General features: G+C 51.7%; 1 protein-coding gene across 2 annotated transcripts in view; it reads right to left on the bottom strand.

Annotated features, from left to right (window-relative positions):
* The window catches only part of SRL (sarcalumenin), a 45,116-nt gene that overhangs the window by 23,258 nt on the left and 1,365 nt on the right, over positions 1–20,493 (bottom strand). Inside the window, exon 1 of one of the 2 annotated variants that reach the window (XM_032328242.1) lies at positions 14,574–14,830. The exons of the other annotated variant lie outside the window; for it this stretch is intronic. Within the exon in view, the coding sequence (XP_032184133.1) occupies positions 14,574–14,634 (61 nt within the window). The 5' untranslated portion in view covers positions 14,635–14,830. Of the gene's footprint in view, positions 1–14,573; positions 14,831–20,493 lie in introns of those variants that run through there. 2 annotated transcript variants of the gene reach the window in all.

Below are 20,493 nucleotides of genomic sequence, written 5' to 3'. Positions count from 1 at the left end.
AAGGAAGAAAAGAGAGAAGGGAGGGGGGAAGGAAGGAAGAAATGCCTTGCCCCATAGTTCTGGAGCCCAGAAGTCTAAAAACAGGGTGTCTACAGGGCCATGCTCCCACCAAAAGGGCTAAGGGAAGTTCCTTCCTGCCTCTTCCAGCTTCTGGTGGCTCCCGGCACCAGTCCCTGGCTCATCCCTGTGGGTTTCCCATCTTACTCACACAGCACACACGTCTCCCTGCATCACTATTTTGCGTCTCTTCTCCTTCACATCTAAGGGCACCAGTCAGATTAACTCACTACATCTGCAAGGAACCTATTTCCAAATAAAGCCACACTTGGATGCAGTAGGAGTTGGGACTTCATCCTGCCTTTGTGGAAGACACAAACCAACCCATAAGAGGTCCAGATGGCCACACTGGTCCCCTCCTGGAACACCCTCCTGCCTCTCCTCAGGTCTGACCGCACCCACTCCCTCTTGCCAGCCTACAGCCTGCGGCCTCCATAATGTCCTCTGCTTCTCATCCCTCCAGGCTACATTATTCCCCTTGCTGACCTCAACTGACTCAGTGTCCACGACCATCCACACTGAGCCAAGTGACATAGCCCCTGCCCCATGTGACCTTCGGGGGGCATGCCTGTCTCTGATCTTCCCTCCTCGGTTGTCACTGACTCTGCGGCAAGAGGTAAACCCAAAGCCTCTTCATGTCCCCCCAGGGCCTGAGAAAGCCCTGAGCACTAGACTCACACAAACCAGCACCTGCAAAATCCTCCAAGAAACCGCATTCAGACCCCATGCATTTCCAACAGTCTCCCCCAAGTGCCAGCCTCACTGTCGTCTACTCCACCACTGCTTGGACTAGCTAATTCCAGCTCACCCCTGGGAGAACACCCTGGGCCCCTCAGTACTGAGTACTGACGTGCTTCTACTCTGTGCTCCTACAGCACTTGTCACCCTATGTCCCTTTTAACTTGTGTCCCCATTTCAATAAGCCCCCTGGGGCCAGGGCCTACAGTGTATCCCCACTAGGACTGCAGGTGTCCAGCCTGGGGCCTGGCAGATATCCAGCACAGCAAACACCTATTGGATGACCTGAGAGCACCAGACAGTAATGAGCCTCCTCCCCTGGGTCAGCCCTTCTCAAGATGTGGCTCAAGCCCATCTGCAAAAGGATCACAGAGGAGCTTAAAAGTTAAAAAATCCATTCCTGGGCCATTCCTCAAACCCACTCAATCACACTCCACGTGAGGAGGCAGGCAAGGCTGATGTCCATCAGCTCTGGCAACATTACAGGTCTGGAGCCTAGCTGGCCTTGCTAGCCTACTGGGGGATATTCCCCAGAGAAAGCACAAAGGAGCAGACAGTAGTGGCAGGGCCTCGGAGAAGCTGCCTGTGGGATGGAGCCTGGTGCTCAGGCAGAGCTGCCCGGTTCCAGGAGCAGCCCTGGGACCCTGGGACTCTCAGGGAGGAAGAGAAAGACACAAGGACAGAGGGGCCAAAGTTGCTCTCCCCTAATCAGCAGTGGAGACTTGAGCAAGAATTTCAACTGCTCTGTGCCTGTTTCATCATAATAAAGTGGAAAAGAAAAATACCAGGTTTGTGGCGCCTTCATTCCACAGCTATTGATGGAGTGCCTACAATGTGCCAGATAGTGGGAGGCTCAAATGACCTGCAATAGACTTCTGAAATCCAAATAGTACCAGAGATGTATAAGGTATTTCTAGGGGCACCTGGCTGGCTCAGTGGGTGGAGCATGTGACTCTTGCTGGACATAGAGATTACTTAGAAACAAAAACTTTTTTAAAAAAATGCATAAGGTATTCCTAATATTAAGACAAAATCTCCCGGGGCGCCTGGATGGCTCAGTCAGTTAAGCATCTGCCTTCAGTGCAGGTCATGATCTCAGGGCCCTGGGATTGAGCCCCGCATTGGACTTCCTGCTCAGCAGGGAGACTGTTTCTCCCTCTTCCCCTGCCCCTCTCCCTGCTTGTACATGTGTGTGTGCTCTCGCAAATAAATAAATAAAATCTTAAAAAAAAGGGCGCCTGGGTGGCTCAGTGGGTTAAGCCGCTGCCTTCGGCTCAGGTCATGATCTCAGGTTCCTGGGATCGAGTCCCGCATCGGGCTCTCTGCTCAGCAGGGAGCCTGCTTCCCTCTCTCTCTCTGCCTGCCTCTCCATCTACTTGTGATTTCTCTCTGTCAAATAAATAAATAAATAAATAAAATCTTTTTAAAAAAAAAAAAAAAAAAAAAAAAAATCTCCCAAAACCCGTCTCCACACAGGAATGTGCACATTGGGAGCGCCTGGGTGACTCAGTCAAGCATCTGACTCTCGATTTCAGATTTCAGCTCAGGTCCTGATCTCAGGGTCATGGGATCAATCCCTGTATCTGGCTCTGTGCTCAGCAAAGAGCTTGAGATTCTCTCTCTCCCTCTGCCCCTCCTCTCTCTGCCTCTTTCAAATAAATAAATAAATCTTAAAAAAAAACTGTGGGGGTGCCTGGGTGGCTCAGTGGGTTAAAGCCTCTGCCTTCAGCTCAGGTCATGATCCCAGGGCCCTGGGATTGAGCCCCGCATCGCATCAGGGGCTCTCTGCTCAGTGGGGAGCCTGCTTCCCCCCTCCCCATGCCTGCCTCTCTGCCTACTTGTGATCTCTGTCAAATAAATAAATAAATAAAATCTTAAAAAAAAAGAAAATTGTGTACATCGATGTTCAGAGAAGCATTACTCACAAGACCCAAAAGGTTGAAACAACTCAAATGTCCATCAACTGATGAATGGATAAACAAAAGCGGTCTATTCATGCAGTATTATTCAATGAATAGTATTATTATTAGTCAACGAATATCCATTCCTTGTGGAGTATTATTCAATGAATATTTATTCTTTGTTACTCAGCAGCTAAGAAGGAATGAAGCCCAGACATCTGCTATAAGGTGAGCGAACTGTGGAGACATGATGCTCGGTGAGAGAAGCCGTACACAAGAGGCCACATACCATGTGTATGAAAGTCCAGAACATACCATTTGTATGAAAGTCCAGAACAGGGAAATGCACAGAGATAGAAAGCAGGTTAGTGGTGGGCAGGGGCCGCAAGGGCAACTTGTGGGGAATGAGGAGTAACAAGGGCACAGCTTCCTTTCGGGGGCTGATAAAAAAATGTTCTACAATTGGGACACCTGGGTGGCTCAGTGGGTTAAAGCCTCTGCCTTCGGCTCAGATCATGATCCTAGGGTCCTGGGAGCCTGCTTCCCTCTCTCTCTCTCTGCCTGCCTCTCTGCCTACTTGTGATCTCTCTGTCAAATAAATAAATAAAATCTTTTGAAAAAATTAAGCAATGCACATTTTTTTAAAACTACTGAGTTGCACACTTTAAATGAGCATATTATATCTATTTGAATTTTATCTCAATAAAGCAATTGGAAAAAAATAAGGATAAAGTGTTCTTGGTTCCTTTCTTTCTCCAAAACTTAGCTAAACCTGTTGTCTGCTTCAAAATCTATCATCCATCCAATCATTTCTTCCACCCCTAGTCTGTCATCTCTCATCTGGGTTGTGAAACAGCCCCTCTCTGAGCTCCACACCCTCTCCCCCTCTGCACAGGCTCCGCTCCCACTCCTTGGTTCCCTCCACACAGGCTTGCTCCTCCTGGAGCAAGTGCACCAGACCCCCTGCCCCCCTGTGCTCACTCACTGTGCTTTCTGCTGGGAAGGCTCTTCCCACACAGCCGCCTGGCACCCCACTCTCCTCCCCTGAGACTTGGCTCCTTGTCACCTTCCTGGCAAGGCCCTCTCCAGTCACCCTGGTGACGCTGTCTCCCGACTAGCCTTCCCCCTCCCCAACCTAGTCTTTTTCTCCACTGCCCCTAAAATCATCCAATAAACTAAATAACTTTCTTATTTGGTTTCCTCGTTAGAGATTTTGTATCCCAGAACCTTGGACAGACATTGGATGGGTGGATGGATGGATGGATGGATGAACGGGTGATGGTGGCAAAATATAAGGCCTTCCCTCCACTCAGTGGCAGAGAGTTCCAGGAGAGAGGAGATTCGACACTGGGATTCAGAACCAGAGAAGTACCCTTGGGTCAAGTCATTTAACCTGCCCAGGACTATTTTTCTGTGATCAGAAGGTCACAGAAGCAGTTGCCTTATCGGCTCAGAAGGTTGTTGTGATAACCATGACCTGGATTCCTGAATTAAAGACCCTCCCCTTAAACACAGGGCGTCTAATTGGAGGGGAGGGGAGGGGGCATGAAGAGAGAGCTCACCTCGTAGCAGCAGTCTTAGGGACGGGTAGGGATGGGGACCATAGGAGCTCCTTTGAGGAGGAGGGCATTTGGGGTTGATCACTGCAGGAGCCAAGGAAAGTGGTCAGGAGGATGGGAAAAGCCAGACAGAAGAGAATGAGGAATGCCAGGCTAGGAGTCCAGACGACATTCACCAGGAAGCTTTTCTAGAAAGGCCAGCAGACCCTGGAGACCTGTCCCCATCCCTGATCTCCAGAACCAGGACAAACCACAGAAAGGAAACAGCTACAGTCACCAGCTTCAAGAGCTGCCTCTGGTCTGGGGACCCTGAAGTCTGCTGTGAGGAGACCCAGATACCTACCCTTTTAGCCCGCAAGGAGGGGCAGAAAGGCAGACATGCCAGGAGGCAAGCCTCTCACTGACAGCGGCAGGGGACACACCTGGAAGTTCTCTTTCCAAGGGGCTCCCTCAGAGGCTGAGGAGGCACCGGCCACAGCTGAGGCAGGAGACTCTGAGGAGCCCCTCAAGGCAAGGGCAAGGGCAAGGGCGCTCATACAGGAGAGCTGGGCCTAACACTGCCAGGTCTGAGTCACTGGTTTCTGGGCCTGCGGTTCTCTCCATCACATAACCAGCTGAGAAGCAGAGCCCCCAGGACAGGCTGACTCCACGTCACTCCATACTGGAGCACACTCAACAGGGAACTGAAGAACTCCCCCCCACCAGCCTGGCCAGTACAAGCCCTGGGCTGGGCGGCCTCCTGGAATTGCCTGCTCCCGGCCAGCTGTCCATCCACCCATTCAACACACTTGGGCTGGGTGTGTCTGCCGAGCTCCAGATCAGCTGTTGGGGCAATCATGTGGGCCGTGGGGCCAAAGAGAGGCCCAGGGAAACAGGTGCTATTTGTGCCCAGCAGACGACCACCAGCTAGGGGGCAGACGGACACTACACATTCAGAGCCAGCATCTGCTCTTCTGTCGGGTCCGAGGCTAAGGAGCCAAAGAGGTTGCAGGGTACCCCCTCCCCCCAATTCACATCTGGTAGGAACCTTGGAAGGGGACATTATTTGGAAATAGGGTCTGTGCAGATGTAATTAAGATAAGGCCACACTGCATAAGGGTTGGCCCTAAGTTCAATGACTGGTGTCCTTACAAGAAGAGGAGAGGACACACAGACACAGAGAAGAGGCCATGTGAGGACACAGGCAGAGCCTGGAGAGATGCATCTACAAGCCAAGGAACACCAAGGACTGTCTGATCCACCAGAAGCTGGAGAGGCAAAAAGGATCCTCCTCCAGAGCCTTCAGAGGGACCAGGGCTCTGCCAACCCCTCGATGTCTAACTTCCGGCCTCCAGAACTATGAGAGTTTCAATTTCTGTTGTTTGAAGCCACCCAGTTTGTGGCCGTTTGTTACAGTGGCCCCGGAAAAATAACACAGGAATAGCACTGAAGCCTGGCCCTATAAGATCTTCCCAACCCCTCTCCCACTAAGCGGTGGTGCTTCCACCAGCCCCGTGACCCCAGGTCCTGACCCACCTGCTCCCCTTCTCTGCACAGTCAGGCTACTTATTTTTAGCCCCTGATTATATGGTTCCCTACTCCTGTCATGAGCGGGGACTCTCACCCCTCCTAGTTCATAAGCTCTTTGAGGACAGAGAATCCGAAGGATATTAACAGCCCTAAGGAGGGGCAGAGATGTGGACGGATTCCCTTGATTGTTCAGGTTTCATGATATTTGAGGAAACCGGTGGCAGATGTCAAGCCAAAGGAATAGCAGGGACAGCCTATAATTACTGCCACGGTCCTTTCAACCTGAAAAAGTATCTGATATCAAAAAACACGTTAAGCATCCGATAGCCATGTTTAAAATTTAGTCACAGAACAATGCCACGCTGTAAATAGGGCAAGTATTATTATCCCATTTTATGGGCAAAAAAACAGGTGCAAAATGGAAAGGGACTTGGTGGAGGGTTTGTGCAAAGCCTGTGCTTGCCCAGCACTCTGGTCCCTTAGAGCTCACCGTGCCCCCCTCCCCTCGCCCCAGGCGGCCTGCTCTGCAACCTGGGTGGGTAGCCTCGGGTGACAGGGCTCCAGGTGAAGAGGCTGCTGGCCTAACTATCAATTCAGGAAGGAAATGAGGCAGGAAAAGTCAGGAGAAAGGTGGATTTGCCCCTGGGCTTCTATCCCTCTCACGACCTGTACCCAGGCTCATTCCTGAGGCTAGGATGGGCTCCCCAGGCCATGGCAAGGGCTTCTCTAATCTTTCCAGACCCCTTCCTGGTGTCCTGACTTCCTGGGATAAACCAGAGAAATAAGTGTTCTTCTACCAGCTGACATAAAGGATAGGAGGAAATGCAGGAAAAAACAAGAGACCCACAAGTGGCCAGAAGCCCCTCTGGTGGGCATAGGTGCACAGAGTAGGCCCCTGGAGGACCAGGTGCACTCAGAGACATAGTTTCTATGGCAATGGCTTCATCAAATTTATACCTATTGCCATTTGGGAAAATTCTGTGGGGGACAACAAGGCTGGCCAAGGTCCTAACCGAATGGCCACTTGGAAGAGGACCAGGGGCCACAGTTTTGGCAGTGAGCTCGTAAGGGGAGGGAGTGGCGAGGGGGCTCCCAAACACCAGGGCTCTTCCCTGGCCTCATTCTGGTCTGAGTTCCCAACACAACCCACTTCCTGCAGGCCCAGAACTCCAGGCCAGACTTTGTCTGCACCTGTTTGAGCTCAGAATGCACTCCCTGCTCTGGATGGACCCAAAAATATCTGGGAGGGAGAAGAGGAGGGGCTAGAGTATGCCGAGGGCCCAGGGAGAGCCACCTGGCTCAGCATTCCAGACCCTTCACCCACCAAGGTGGTCTGATCTCCCCCAACAGGAGCCCCACAGCAGAGCCAGAGCTGGGCTCCTCCTGCCCCTGCCAATGCAATGCTTTGAGAGTCCCCACTCCAGGTTCTGATCGCCTTCCTCCTCTGCCCGTACAAATCGTCTGCTCTTTTATTGGACACTGTTTAGCGCTTTGAACGAACCAAGCAAACCAAGTGCCATGCTAGGCACTGCTGACGCAGAGGGGAGCAAGTTCAACAAACACACAGCCCCTCTCCTCTCGGCACTGGCACTGACGCTGAGTGTCCCCTTCCTCCCAGGGAAGCTGAAGCCCTGTCCCTCCATGAGGCGGACCTTCCAGCCCTTCTCTGAACTCCAACCAGAACCACTGGGGGAGGGGGAGGTTAGTTCAATTTTCTCACTGTGCATGTCATAGCCCCAAATAGAAGTCAGCTCCTGGGGGCAGACACAAGGCCGTTCCTGTCTGGACAGTGCGGCTGGCCAGGGCCTTGGGCTGGAAAGCTCGCTTTTCAGAGGAGGGCCCCTATTGGCACCCCTTTCCTGTGTCTCTTCCACGTGTTCCTCCTCTCGGTTGCCACTGTGTCCCCCACATCTCTTTCGTTCTTTTAATGGCACTTAGTTAACATGGTGTTCTGTTCCTTCCCCGTACACAATCCAGTGACCCTACACTTGCACTCGTTACCCGTGCTCATCACGACAGGTGCGCTCCTTCATCCCCGTCACCTGCTTCAGCATCCCCCACACACAAACTGCTTCCCTCCCGTCATCATCGGTTTATTCTGTAGCGTTAAGAGTCTGCTCTTGCTTTGTCTCTCTCTTATTTTTTCCCTTTGCTCATTTGTTCTGTTTTTTTTAAATGCCACATATGAGTGAAATCATATGATACCTGTTTTCCTCTGGCTGACCTATTTTGTTAGCATTATACTCCCTAGCTCCATCCATGTCATTGCAAATGGCAAGATTTCATTCTTTTTTATGGCTGAAGAATATTCCTATATATACACACACTACTTTATGAATTCACCTGTCGACGGACATGTGGGCTGCTTCCATACCTTGGTTACTGCAGATAATGCTGCTGTGAACATCAGGGAGCATGTACCCCTTTGAATTAGTGCATTTGTATTCTCCCAGTGAATGCCCAGGAGTGTGACTGCTGGGACATAAGCTAGCTGCATTCTTACATCACTTGCTGACCACACACTCTGCCTCTCACCTCTAACCGTAAATTCATTCTGTTCCCAACCCAGGATGCGCGCCCCAGGGAGGGCCTCATCTCCCCTTTCTCCAGGACTCTACACTGGGCCCTCCTTCTCCCCGAGGCTAGCCACACAGCCCACACCCACTGGGTGCCCTGTAGCACTCGGAGTGGACAGAGAACAAGAGGGTCAGTGCTTGTTGAGGTTGTAAAAGACAAGCAGGGAAGAAGAAAAGCCTTTTCTCATTGCGTAACAGCTTTGCAATGAAGCTGGGGAGCCACCCTCAGCTAGGCCAGTGTTCCACCTGAAATCCTTCTGGGGCCCAGGATTTGGAATGGAAGGAGCAGCAGTGACTATGTTTTCATGTGGCTCTGATGACATGGTCCCAGGGAAGACAGGCTCCTATGGAGGCAGCAGGCAGGAGCTGCCTGAAGGCACCATAGTCTCCTGGCCTTCAGAATCCAGCCTCTGGGCACACCCACCCCAGAGCAACGTTGGGCAGCCTCCTCTCTGCATAGATAGGCAGGAGCTTGAGAGCCCTGGAGAGGAGACCGTTGTAGGGTATGGCTGGGGGTATGAATGGCTGACCTCCTAACAGCTCCACCCTTTCAGAGGCAGGAACCAGTTCTGCTGCCCAAGCCCCCAATCCTGAGACCAGGCCACTCAGGAAAGGCTGCTCAGGAGCCCTCTGTGAGGGAGGATGAGGAAGTGACAAGCATGGACAGGTCCCTACCTGGGACCTTGACTCGGAACAAAACCACCTTCAGGGCTGGAGAGGGATGCGGCTGAAACTAAAGCAAACAGGACTTCCCTGATCCCAAAATGAGCCCTGCTGACGGGCGTGGCAAAGTCTTCCCAGCCAGGAAAACACCCCAGAGGGAACCTGAGCCTGGGCCTGTCTCTGTTGCACAAGAAGAATGAGAACCCAGGCGTCATCCTGGGAACTCACTGCAAACCTCCAAGCCAGCTCCCACGAAGTCACTGATCCTGATGGAATCCAGACACAGAGCTGTCCCTGTTGCAGGCCCAGGGGACACCTTAGGTGGTGGAGTTTGGGGGTGGACTTTGCACTGGCTCAAGGGGACAAGGTTACAAGGGGCCAACAACAGCTGGCTCATCGTTGACTCAATCTCTGGGCTCTGCCTGCTTTTTCTCCAGCATCTGAGACCAGGCTCTAGTCTTGGCCCTGCTGTTCCATTCCAGGAAATGTGGGGCAACCAGTCTCCCCTTCCATCTCACAGTCTGGTTCCTTCCCTCCTACCCCACCCCATGGCCCTCCAGGCCCTCTGCAGCAATCCTAGGGAGGCCTGCGAACCCCACCCCCTAGCTGAGCTCTCTGGCTGGCACCCCAGCTCCTGAGTTTGCCTTGGAAGTACAATGTCCCTCTGAGGCCCCCATGATGCCATGGTATGTGTCCCCTAAGATCTGCCCCACTCACCCCACGTCTGACACCCTGGCCACTTCCTCTCCACCTTGTGTGTCCGTCAGTCCTTCTCTCTCTTAGGACCCTCACCATCGGCCCATAAACACACTTAATCTTTCTAGTGTTGAGAAAGCAATTTGCTACCTCTGCAAACCCCTAGCCATGTACTCCTACATGTCCTCTATCCCTGCCCAAATGTGTCACTTCCGTGCCCTCCCTAGATGCACATAAGGCCCCCGAGCTCTGCCAGCAACCTTGGAGATATCAAAACCAACACCTCCTCTTCCTCCGTATCTCTGTGGCATTCCATCCCTTCAACCACCCTTCTAGAATGTGCCCTTCCCTTGGCCTCCAGGTCACCATCTCTTCCCAGGTCACTTCCCCTCTTCCTGAAATCCACTCATCTTCCTCTTCCCACTGTCCCAATCTGGCACTGTCCGGTGACCATCCCTGAATCCCTTCTTCTCTCCCTGCAAGAGCTTCCTTCATGACCTCACAGTCTCATCTTCACCCGACTGGATCTCATCTCTGGACTTCCAGACCTGACCTTCACTCCTCCAATATCCCGTATCTCCATCTAGATGCCCCTTGGCACTCCAAATTGGTAATGACCCAAATGAACTTTTAATATCTGTTCTTTTCTCTCTCTCTCTCTCTCTGGCAAGAGCACGCCTCCAGTGACTAACGCCAGACCCATGAAGGCTCCCTCTGGCAGGAGACCAGTAAATTTCCACCCCAGCGATCTGCTGGGTCTGCCCTCCTCTCCACCTCCACTCCCTCATGGAGTTCACGCCCTCCAACCTGCATTTCCAACAGGGTCCTCCAAGCCTCCCTCGCCCTCCACTCCCCATAAACACCTGCTGGAGGGATGCTTCCCAAGCCTTTGGTGGTCGCCCACCGCCCACAGCACAAAGCCCCCTCAGAGGCTAAGCACGCAAGGTTCTTCACAGCTAGCCCGACCCAGGCTTCCAAGAAGCTTTCCCACGATCCCACTTCACTCTGCGTACACTTTTCCCTGTCCAGTTCTCGTCAGAGCCACAACATTTCCTGACAGCGAGTTCACTCAGCCTGCACCTTACGTGGAATTCTCTTCCTTCCATTATTCCACGTCTGAATACTACTTTCTTTAAGGCCCATTTCAAATACCCCATCACCTATAAAACATTTCCTGATCTACTCAGTCAAAACTAATCTCCCCAGGCGCTTCCACCCCACGTCACTCTACCTTTACCTCTGTCCCCACGCTCACATGTGTCCTGCTTGTGTTCGTGCAGGTACGAGGTGGGAGACGCCCTATCTCCCAAACTGGAGGCAAGCATGCCAAGGACACAACGCCCGTCTGGATACCCCCGGTACCACACCTAAACAACAGGAGGTACGCCATAAATCTGGGATGATTAATACATGGTGAGATGTGGAAAGGTGTTTGAATGAAAGGCTTTGCACTCAGGCAATATTTAAATACAAGGGTTTGGGCCACAAGTGGGTCTGGATTTGGATTTGGAGCAGGGAAGGTGTCCAGGAGAGAGCTAAGCCCAACATCCCACAGTAGCAGACCCTACCCCAGCCAACTGTACTGACCACACCTTTGTTCCAGGCCAGGAGGCACAGCACCTAGACCCTGCCCTTGGCCCTGGGACCCTGCCAAAGAGGAAGAGCCACTTTCCTCCTGTGCCTCTAGTGATTAGGCTCCTTCCCAGCCCACCACACCTAAATGAGCACCAAACGGCCAGAGGGATATAGCTGGCCTCATCTGACCTCCTCCTGTGGGAGCAAGGAGACCTGAATCGAGCCTGGCCCTGCCTTGAACTAGCTATTTGACTTTCACTGTCACACCCAGACATGGGACAAAACCAGCATTTCCCACTCTAGTTCCATGGGCCACTAAGCAAGGTGGCACATCCATGGGCAAATCCCAGTGAATGCGTTGCAGACTCGATGTGGGAAGTGGCAGACCAGATGCTCCCTATGGGCTCCCCCAGCCACACTGAGCCAGAGTCAGGAAAACTGCTGGAGACACAGCTTCTGAAGGGGCTCCAAAGGCTTCTGCACTGTCCCTAAGGCCCCTGAGCTCATGACCTGCTCTCGGTAGCCCTCCCCATGGTGGGTCATGCAGCTGAGCTGCCCTGTTGAGGGAACACAAACACAGACCTTTCTGGAGATAACCAGACTGGGGCAGGCTAGGAGAGGCCACAAAGGGGTTCCGGACAGACCCTCATCAGTCATGGAGGGGCAGGTCAGCCCCAGTGTGCACCAGCTTCTCACCACTGGGACAGCAGGGTGCAAGTCTGCAGACCAGGGCTGGGCTGGAGAAGGATAAACAGACTTAGAATCCCTATCTGCCCCACTCTCCACACCAAGGAGACAGCAGGAACCAAAGACGTCCCAAATCCAGCCTAACAAACACCAACGGCAGGAACCCAAATGCCTTCTCAGCACCGGCCACTCCTCACCCCACCCCACCCCACTCTCAGAGGAGTCAAAGGATCAACAGCATCCGGAAGAAAGGTCCTCACAGGTGGCCTCTCCGAAGGCAGAGGGAGTTAGGCGGCCATCAGAGAGAGACACTGAGGGGAAGACAGGAACTCCAGGGTTAGGGGAGATGGCCCTGGGCTGCACATGCCTGTCCATAATTCACTGCCCAACCTTGTGTGCATCTCTCATTCCTCTGGCTTTCGCTCTTACTTTGACAATGAGGGGACAGAGTAAACCAACTCAAGGCTGCTTTCCCCCTGTCCTTGAGCAGGCCTGTCACCAGGCCAAGTCCCCAAGACAAAGACGAGAACCCCAGTGGTCACAAATGTCTGGGGGCCATGGATCAGGAGGTGGTGGAGACCCGGGAGGTGCCTAGTGATTGGGATCTGGCAGCTCCAGCTGTACCTAGCATCAGGAGAAGCCCTTGGTCCCTTGCTTGGGAACAAGAAGAAGCTGCCAGGATCCAGAAGACCACAGAAGCAACATGGGGACAAAGAAGGAAGGGTGGCTCCAGTCCCAGGAAGCAGGAAAAAAAGGAAGCCATGCAGAGAGGGGTAGGGTGGGAAGAGGGGGTGGGTAGGGTGGGAAGAGGGGGTGGGTAGGGTGGGAAGTTCAGGAGCAGAGCTGCTGCCTTTAGGCAAGGTGGCATTTACTTAGTGGCACAATTCTAGGGGGAAATCAACCAGTAGGAAGGACTGTCATTATACGGGCAGGGAGAAGGCACACTTATGGTTGGAACCTCCCAGCAGGTGCAGGAAAGAAAATCCTTCAGGGTAACCTACAACTGGAGCAGTGATAAAATCAATCCCCATGGAAGAACCCACAGCGCAAGTGACGAGTGGGAGTGAGGCGAGAAGGAACCCTGCATGTGGTGAGCAAGGTCCCCCTGGAAGCCAGGCCAGGGCCACACTGCAGAGTCCAGGAAGCAAAGAGCGTGTGCAGACAGGATCTTCGCACAAAGTGCCTGCCTGCCTCTTCTCCCCATGATCCATGGCAAGATCCTCCCACGAGGCCCATAAAACATTTCAGATGTCCAGTTCCCTCGTTGGGATAAAAGATGAAGGATGTCCCTAAAAGGCTAGAAGTCCCTGAGCCTGCTGTGTGGAAGCAGGCGAGGTGGCAGCTGGGGCTGGGCGGAGCAGGGCAGGGGCTATGAAGGGGAGCGGATAGCAGTGGCTTGGGGCTCAGGATCCAATTACACTGCTGTTTCCATACTTAGCCACCTGACAGCCCTTTGGAATCCTCACCACTCCAGCCACAGCAGCCCTGCAAGGCCCAAATTAACTCAAGGGCAGCCAAGGGCAGGGCCCAGCGGCACATGCAAGGCCAGAGCCCCCCACCTCGGTCCCTAACTCGCCAAAGGGAACATCGTCTGCTTCTGCCTGCCACCTGCTTGAGCGATGGGGGCTGGGACCTCAACAAACAGAACCTCAAAAGTTGGAGAGGCTGCAGCTCTGGACCCCATGGTCCCCTGTACGTCTGAGGACTGCCAACTCAGAGCAAGGCAAAGCGGGAGACCCAGATTCCTGCGGGCACCCCAGATCACCCCTGAAGCATCCCCAAGGGGGACCCAGCCCCAAGAGTCTCAGGAAGAGAGAGGTGGCAAACCCTCTGGTGTCCCCTCCATGCCTATAAATAACCTCCATGCTGTAACCCGAGCCTCCCCCTCACACACAAAGCGCTCAGATCCCAAAGGAAAAACCATTCGCACAGTCCCCCAGTCCTCTTCCAGTAAAGCCCCCAGCCTAGGTCAGGGATACTCTGGAGTATCCTGCTCCTCTCCTGAACTCCGTACCCAAGCCCCAACTCCATCTTCAATCCCGTACCAAACTGACCACTCCTCTTTCCCACCGGTCCCCAGACAACCCCCAATTCTGTCCGATGCACCCAGTCCTCAATCATGCAAAGCCAGCCCCTTGCCTAATCTCCACCAGGTGGGAGGGTCAACATGACTCAGACCTCCAGATCCCCTCCAGCTCCAGGACTGGGCTCTTCTGTTCATCTAGGGGAGTCCTCTAGTCTTAACTTTTGGGGTCTTCTTCCCCACCATCAACTGGCCAGACCTACCCTCTGGCTCCCAGCCCTTGGCTCAGGCCTCACACCTGCATTGCTCAGTTCACGGCTCCCACTTCCTCTGGCCTCCCCACAAGCCCCCGACTGCACTTGGGGTCTCTATACCCAGTTTCTTCCGGGGACCCAGGGAAAAGGGAATGGAGACGATGGTGAAACCAGCCAGGAGTAAAGGTTTGCCATCAACCCCAGGAATCCCAGAGGCCTCATCCCCCATCTATCACTCAAGCCTCTCTCGTCCCTTCACCCCCCACGGTAAACATAAAACCTCGGGGTACATGGGGGTCACCGTCTGGACTGGCTGACAGGAGTGAGGGTCATACCTGTTTGTCCTGGGAGCAGGAGCGAGGCCACAAAGCAGCAGAGCAGGACCAGCGTCCTCATGGTGACTGCCAAGAGAGCCCAGCTGCTCCTCGCCTCTATTTATAGGGCTGGTGGCGGCGCAGGGTGGAGGAGAAGGGTCACACAGTCACTAGGGCAACTGGGTGGACGTGATGGGGAAGCAGAGCAGACCCTGACAGGCTGCACGGAGGCTCGCTCTGCCACTGCCCTGCCAGCTGCCAGGCCCCGGAAGGCACTGCCCAGGCCAGATTCTCTCCCCCCAGCAGCCTTGGGGTCATGTGACACAGGTCACAGGGGAGGGGTGGTAGAGAAAACGTGGAGCATCCCTTGGGTTAGGTCTGGGGGCTGGGAACTCAAGTCTTTGCAGTATCTGAGCTAACTTGTTCTTAAGTCTTGGACAAGTCAGTGACCTTCAGTATACCTCAGTTTTGTGAACAAAGGAGCCTATGTGATAGCCACCAACTGAGGTCTTGGCCTCTCCCCAAAGGTCAGGAAGGTGAAGCCACAATGGCCGGTTAAAAGAAACCTGCAACATCTGACCTCTGAGGTTAGTGGCTAGATATAGAATGCTGACAGGACCGAAAAAGGGGGACCTAGGAGATGTGTACCCTGCTGTGATGTAAGCCAATGGACAGAGATCCATTTCCAGTAACAGGGGTCTCCAGAACCTTCCATCATATCTGCAATATGCTATTTGATGTAATTTTCCCAAGAGCATGTGAAGGCCCCTAAGAACCAGTTCTGTGAAGCTGAGTGACAGCAGACACTGGTTGGTCGGGCTGGGGGGAAGGCGTCACTGTGAGGGTAGCAGCTGGCCATTGAGGAAAGGGGCTGAAGTCAATTGGCCATTCTTCTGTGGGCTTTACATTGAACACAGCCTTACTGAAGTATAATCCACATGCAGTACAGAACACTATTCACATCTGATACATTTTGATGTACATGTAGAAACACGATTAAAATAACGAACTGATTCCTCACTCCCAAATTTTCCTCATGTCCCTTCCTAGTTCCCTCCAACCACCCCCTTCCCCACCGACCACCAGGGAGCTGCTTTCTGTCCCTACACCTTGTTTTGCACTTCCTAGATCTGAAAACAAATTGAATCTTATCGACGGTGTTAACTGGTTTCTTTCACTCACCATAATTATTTTGAGACCAATTGCCACTGCAGTTACGTATTGATAGTTCAATTTCTTCTTTTTTTTTTTTCCAACAGTATTCCACTGTATGGGCTGACTACAATTTGCTATTCATTCTCCTCTTGAGAGACATTTGGGTTGTCTCCAAGTTTGGGCAACTACCAAACAAGCTGCTGTGAACATTCGTACATGATGCAACTTCTACACGTTCACTTTCCCTTCTCATAGGGAAGATCACAAGATCACATAGACAGAGATGACAAGTAGGCAGAGAGACAGGCCGGGGTGGTGGTGGAATAGGCTCCATGCTGAGCAGAGAGCCTGATGCGGGCCTCGATCCCAAGACCCTGGGATCATGACCGAGCCAAAGCCAGAGGCTTTAACCCACTGAGCTACCCAGGCGCCCCTGCTTAATTTTTTTCTAAGATGATGGTGCCATTTTACATTCCCGCCACCAGTCCCTCCACATCCCTGCCAATCCTTGTAGACATGTTGTGGTATCGTATTGTAGCTTCAGTCTGTGTTTTCCTGATGGCTAGGGATATTAAGCACATTTCCATGTGTGTATTGGTTGCCCACTTCTTTCATGTCTTTGGTGAAGCGCTTGTTCAACTCTTTCACCTACTTTTTAAAAGGGTTGTTTCCTTTTCAGTGTTGATAGTTTTTTTATATACACTGAATACAAGCCCTTCCTCAGATATGTAATTTGTAAATATTCTCACCATCGGTGGCTTGTGTTCATGTACTATAGTGTCTTTCAAAGAGCACAAGTTCATAATTTTTATCAAATCCAAAGAACTCTTCACCTAACCCAAGACGCCCAAGATGTTTTCCTATTTTCTCCTAGCAGTGTAATAATTTTAGGTTTTACACTTAGATCTATGATCCATTTTGTGTAATTTTTAATATGTTGCAAGGTATAAATCAAAGTTTAGATTTCTACATGTGGATATGCAGTTGTACCAGCAGCATTTGTTGAAGACACTGTCCTTCCACTCAAACTGCCTTTGCAACTTTTATTAAAAATCAATTAACCGTATGTGTGTAAAGCTACTTCTGAACTGTATTCTTTCTGTTGGTCTGTGTCCTTCCACTGTGATTTCCTAATCAGTCTTGAAATCATGTAATGTGAATCCCCCAACTTCGATTCTTCTTTTAAAAGTTGTTTTGGGGGGCGCCTGGGTGGCTCAGTGGGTTAAGCCGCTGCCTTCGGCTCAGGTCATGATCTCAGGGTCCTGGGATCGAGTCCCACATCGGGCTCTCTGCTCAGCAGGGGGCCTGCTTCCCTTCCTCTCTCTCTGTGATCTCTTCCCTTCCTCTCTCCTACTGTGATCTCTCTCTGTCAAATAAATAAATAAAATCTAAAAAAAAAAAAAAAAAAAGCATTAAAAAAGTTGTTTTGGGGTGGGGGCACCTGGGTGGCTCAGTGGGTTAAAGCCTCTGCCTTCGGCTCAGGTCATGATCCCAGGGTCCTGGGATAGAGGCCCGCATCAGGCACTCTGCTCTGCGGGGAGCCTGCTTCCTCCTCTTTCTCTGGCTGCCTCTCTGCCTACTTGTGATCTCTGTCTGTCAAATAAATAAATAAAATCTTTTTTAAAAGAGTTGTTTTGGGGTGGATTCCTGGGTGGCTCAATTAGTTGAGCGTCTGACTCTTAGTTTCCACTCAGGTCATGATCTCAGGGTTGTGGGATGGAGCCCTGCATGGGACTCTGCGCTCAGTGGAGAGTCTGCATAGGATTCTCCCTCTCTCTTTCCCTCTGTCCCTCCCCCCATATTCTCTCTAAAATAAACAAATAAATTTTTTTTGAAAGATGTTATTTATTTATTTGAGAGATATAGAGGGAACAGAAGCAGGGGGAGCGGCAGAGGGTGAGAGAGAAGCAGGCTCCTCGCTGAGCAGGGAGCCTGACACGGGGCTCAATCCCATGACCCTGGGATCATGACCCGAGTTAAAGGTAGATGCTTAACCAACTGAGCTACTCAGGGGCCCCAATAAGTAAATCTCTAAAAGAAAAAAAAAAAAAATACCCCATCAGGGCTCAAACAGGTCCCTGCACAGACATATTCATAGCAGCACAATAAACAAGAGCCAGAAGATGGAAACAATCCACGTGCCCAATAGAAGATGAGCGGAGGAACCAAGTGTGGCCTATCCATACAATGGGATATTATTTAGCTATAAAAAATGAAATTCTGGGCGCCTGGGTGGCTCAGTGGGTTAAGCCACTGCCTTCGGCTCAGGTCATGATCTCAGGGTCCTGGGATCGAGTCCCGCATCGGGCTCTCTGCTCAGCAGGGAGCCTGCTTCCCTCTCTCTCTCTGCCTGCCTCTCTGTCTACTTGTGATCTTTCTCTGTCAAGTAAATAAATAAAATCTTTAAAAAAAAAAAAATGAAATTCTGGGGCACCTGGAGGGCCTCCCACATGAGGCCAACGTGCTCCAGGGTCACATGCCCACCTGCCGCCTCATCTTGCCACAGGATCCCTCCCGGATCCCCCAGAGAATGAGAAGGCCTCTCCCCTGATCACAAAGCAGCAGCCCCCCACCAACCCCCAGTGCCTGCCCAACCCCACCAACACCTCCTCCTCCCCATAGGGTAGCAAAAAAATTGATTTTCATCAATTCTCTCTTCGAGTTTTCCGACCATCCTCTTTATCTACCACAGGGAGGAAGGCAATGGGAGACAGACGAGCTCATTTCTGATACCCATGCAGCACGTGGAGCCTTCTCTAGTCATGTTCCTGCTTCCTCTTTAACTGGATCCAGAGGCTGTCCACCAGAACAGGCTGCACCCTGGGGGTAGGGTGGGGAGTCTGTGACTTAGGCCCCCTAATTCAGGAAACTCTGCAGCTGTCACTCCTCGCTCCTTTTCAACACCAGGGGTGTGGTGGGGGGGACAGTGGGTTTAGGGAGGACATTCCTTTCTACAGCTGCCGCATGGAGGCCCTGCACCCCACAGTCCTACCCTCCTCTTGGTCAGCATGCGCTCCTGTCCATCAACACCAGAAACTTGCAACTCAGCGGGGCCACAGAAGAGAGGGGACCAGGACACGGGGTGGTACTGGCTCTACGCCTAGCCCAGGACCTGCAGGGCCAAGAGAGGGCAAGCAGAACTTCAGAGAGAATGATAAAGGCAAATGCCACAGTACAGTGCCATCCAGGAAAGCACAGAGGCAACTAGATAAAGAAGGGACAATTGGAAGGGCTCGGGTGGGACAGGATGAAGCCAGAGCCGACAAGGTCTGAGGTGAAGGATGGCCAGGCCAGCCAGCTCCAAAGACAGCTAGAGGATTTCCCTGTGCTTTACATACTTGTCCGAAGCCATTCTAAAGCCAGCTCATCAACTGCTAAGGAGGCTGAGGCCGCAGGAAGGCTCCCACCTCCACCAGACAACCCTTCAAATGTCGCAGAGCGGGGCCGACTCCTCCCCTGCCAAAGATGCCCCAAATAGTGGCATATGTGGCATTTATTTATGAGAACCCACCCTGTGCCAGAAAAGCATGAAGACGGCTCCCGATTACTCATAAAGTTTAACAAGCAAGCAAGAACTGAAAGTTAGAGTACAAGAAAACCACACCAAGGCCGGCACACAAAAAGGAGCCATTTGTAAGGCTGACACAAACACGAATGGCACTGCATACGTAAGGCCCTCACATGTGTGTAACTTGATCACTCGCCAATTCACAGTGTCCTTAAAATAAGAACAAACCAACTGCTTGGGAGAAATGAAATGACTTCTGATACTGAGACTCCACAGGAATTTCTTCCAAGGATCTTCTTCATAAGAAGGACACAGTGTAACTTAATGATCCCTGAGAACATCAGCAGACATACATTTCCATGAGGTTTATCCCCACAGACACCCTTAAAATAGCCCAACAGAGGCCACCAGGAACCAATAATGCCCAGTCCCCACCCCAAGAACCCAAAGAGGGTCAATGATACGTGTTCAGGATGTATTTTCTCCTCCGCTGCCACTTTACCACTTCACACACATGACAGTAGAAGGGGAAATTGGCACAATTTATTTGGGGTGACAATATCTATTAAAATATATTCATGATAGGGGCACCTGGGTGGCTTAGTTAAGCATCCTACATTTTAAAAAATATTTTTAATTATTCCTTTATTTGAGACAGAGAGAGAGAGAGAGAGGGTGAGAGACCACAAGCAGGGGGAGCAGCAGAGGGAGAAACAGACTCCCCGCTGACCAGACCCTCCCAGGACAGGATCCAACCCAAGCCGGAGGCAGACACTTAACCGAATGAGCCACCCAGGCACCCCAAGTGTTCTATTCTTGATCTTAAACTCAGATCATGAGTTTAAGCCCCATGTTGGGCTCCATGCTGGATGTGGTGACTACTTAAAAACACAATAATAATAAAATAAAATATATTCATGATAGCTGTTTAAGTCACAAGCAACCCAAACGTCCATGGCTAGGTGAAAGGCTAAATCCACTGATGTATGTATTCATGCAACGCAATATACTTGGCCATAAAAAATGAATAAACTGCTGATACACAGAAAACTGTAAATGCAACTCAGAGACATTGTGTTGGGCAGAAAGACAGACAGTAAGAGTATAAATACTATACAATTTGTAGGATGATCTAAAATAGGCAAAACTAGTCCATGGTGACAGAAATGAAAATGGTGGTGAGATTTCACTCCACCCCCACCAGAAAGGCTGAAGAGATGCAGGCATAGTCTGATGATGCTGACTGCCGGTGAAGATGCAAAGCAACTCTGACTCGGC

The sequence above is a fragment of the Mustela erminea genome, chromosome 20, assembly GCF_009829155.1.
Source record: "Mustela erminea isolate mMusErm1 chromosome 20, mMusErm1.Pri, whole genome shotgun sequence".
NCBI classification, from domain to species: domain Eukaryota; kingdom Metazoa; phylum Chordata; class Mammalia; order Carnivora; family Mustelidae; genus Mustela; species Mustela erminea.
Note: the sequence above shows the minus strand (reverse complement) of the source record. Positions and strands in the feature narration are given on the sequence as shown.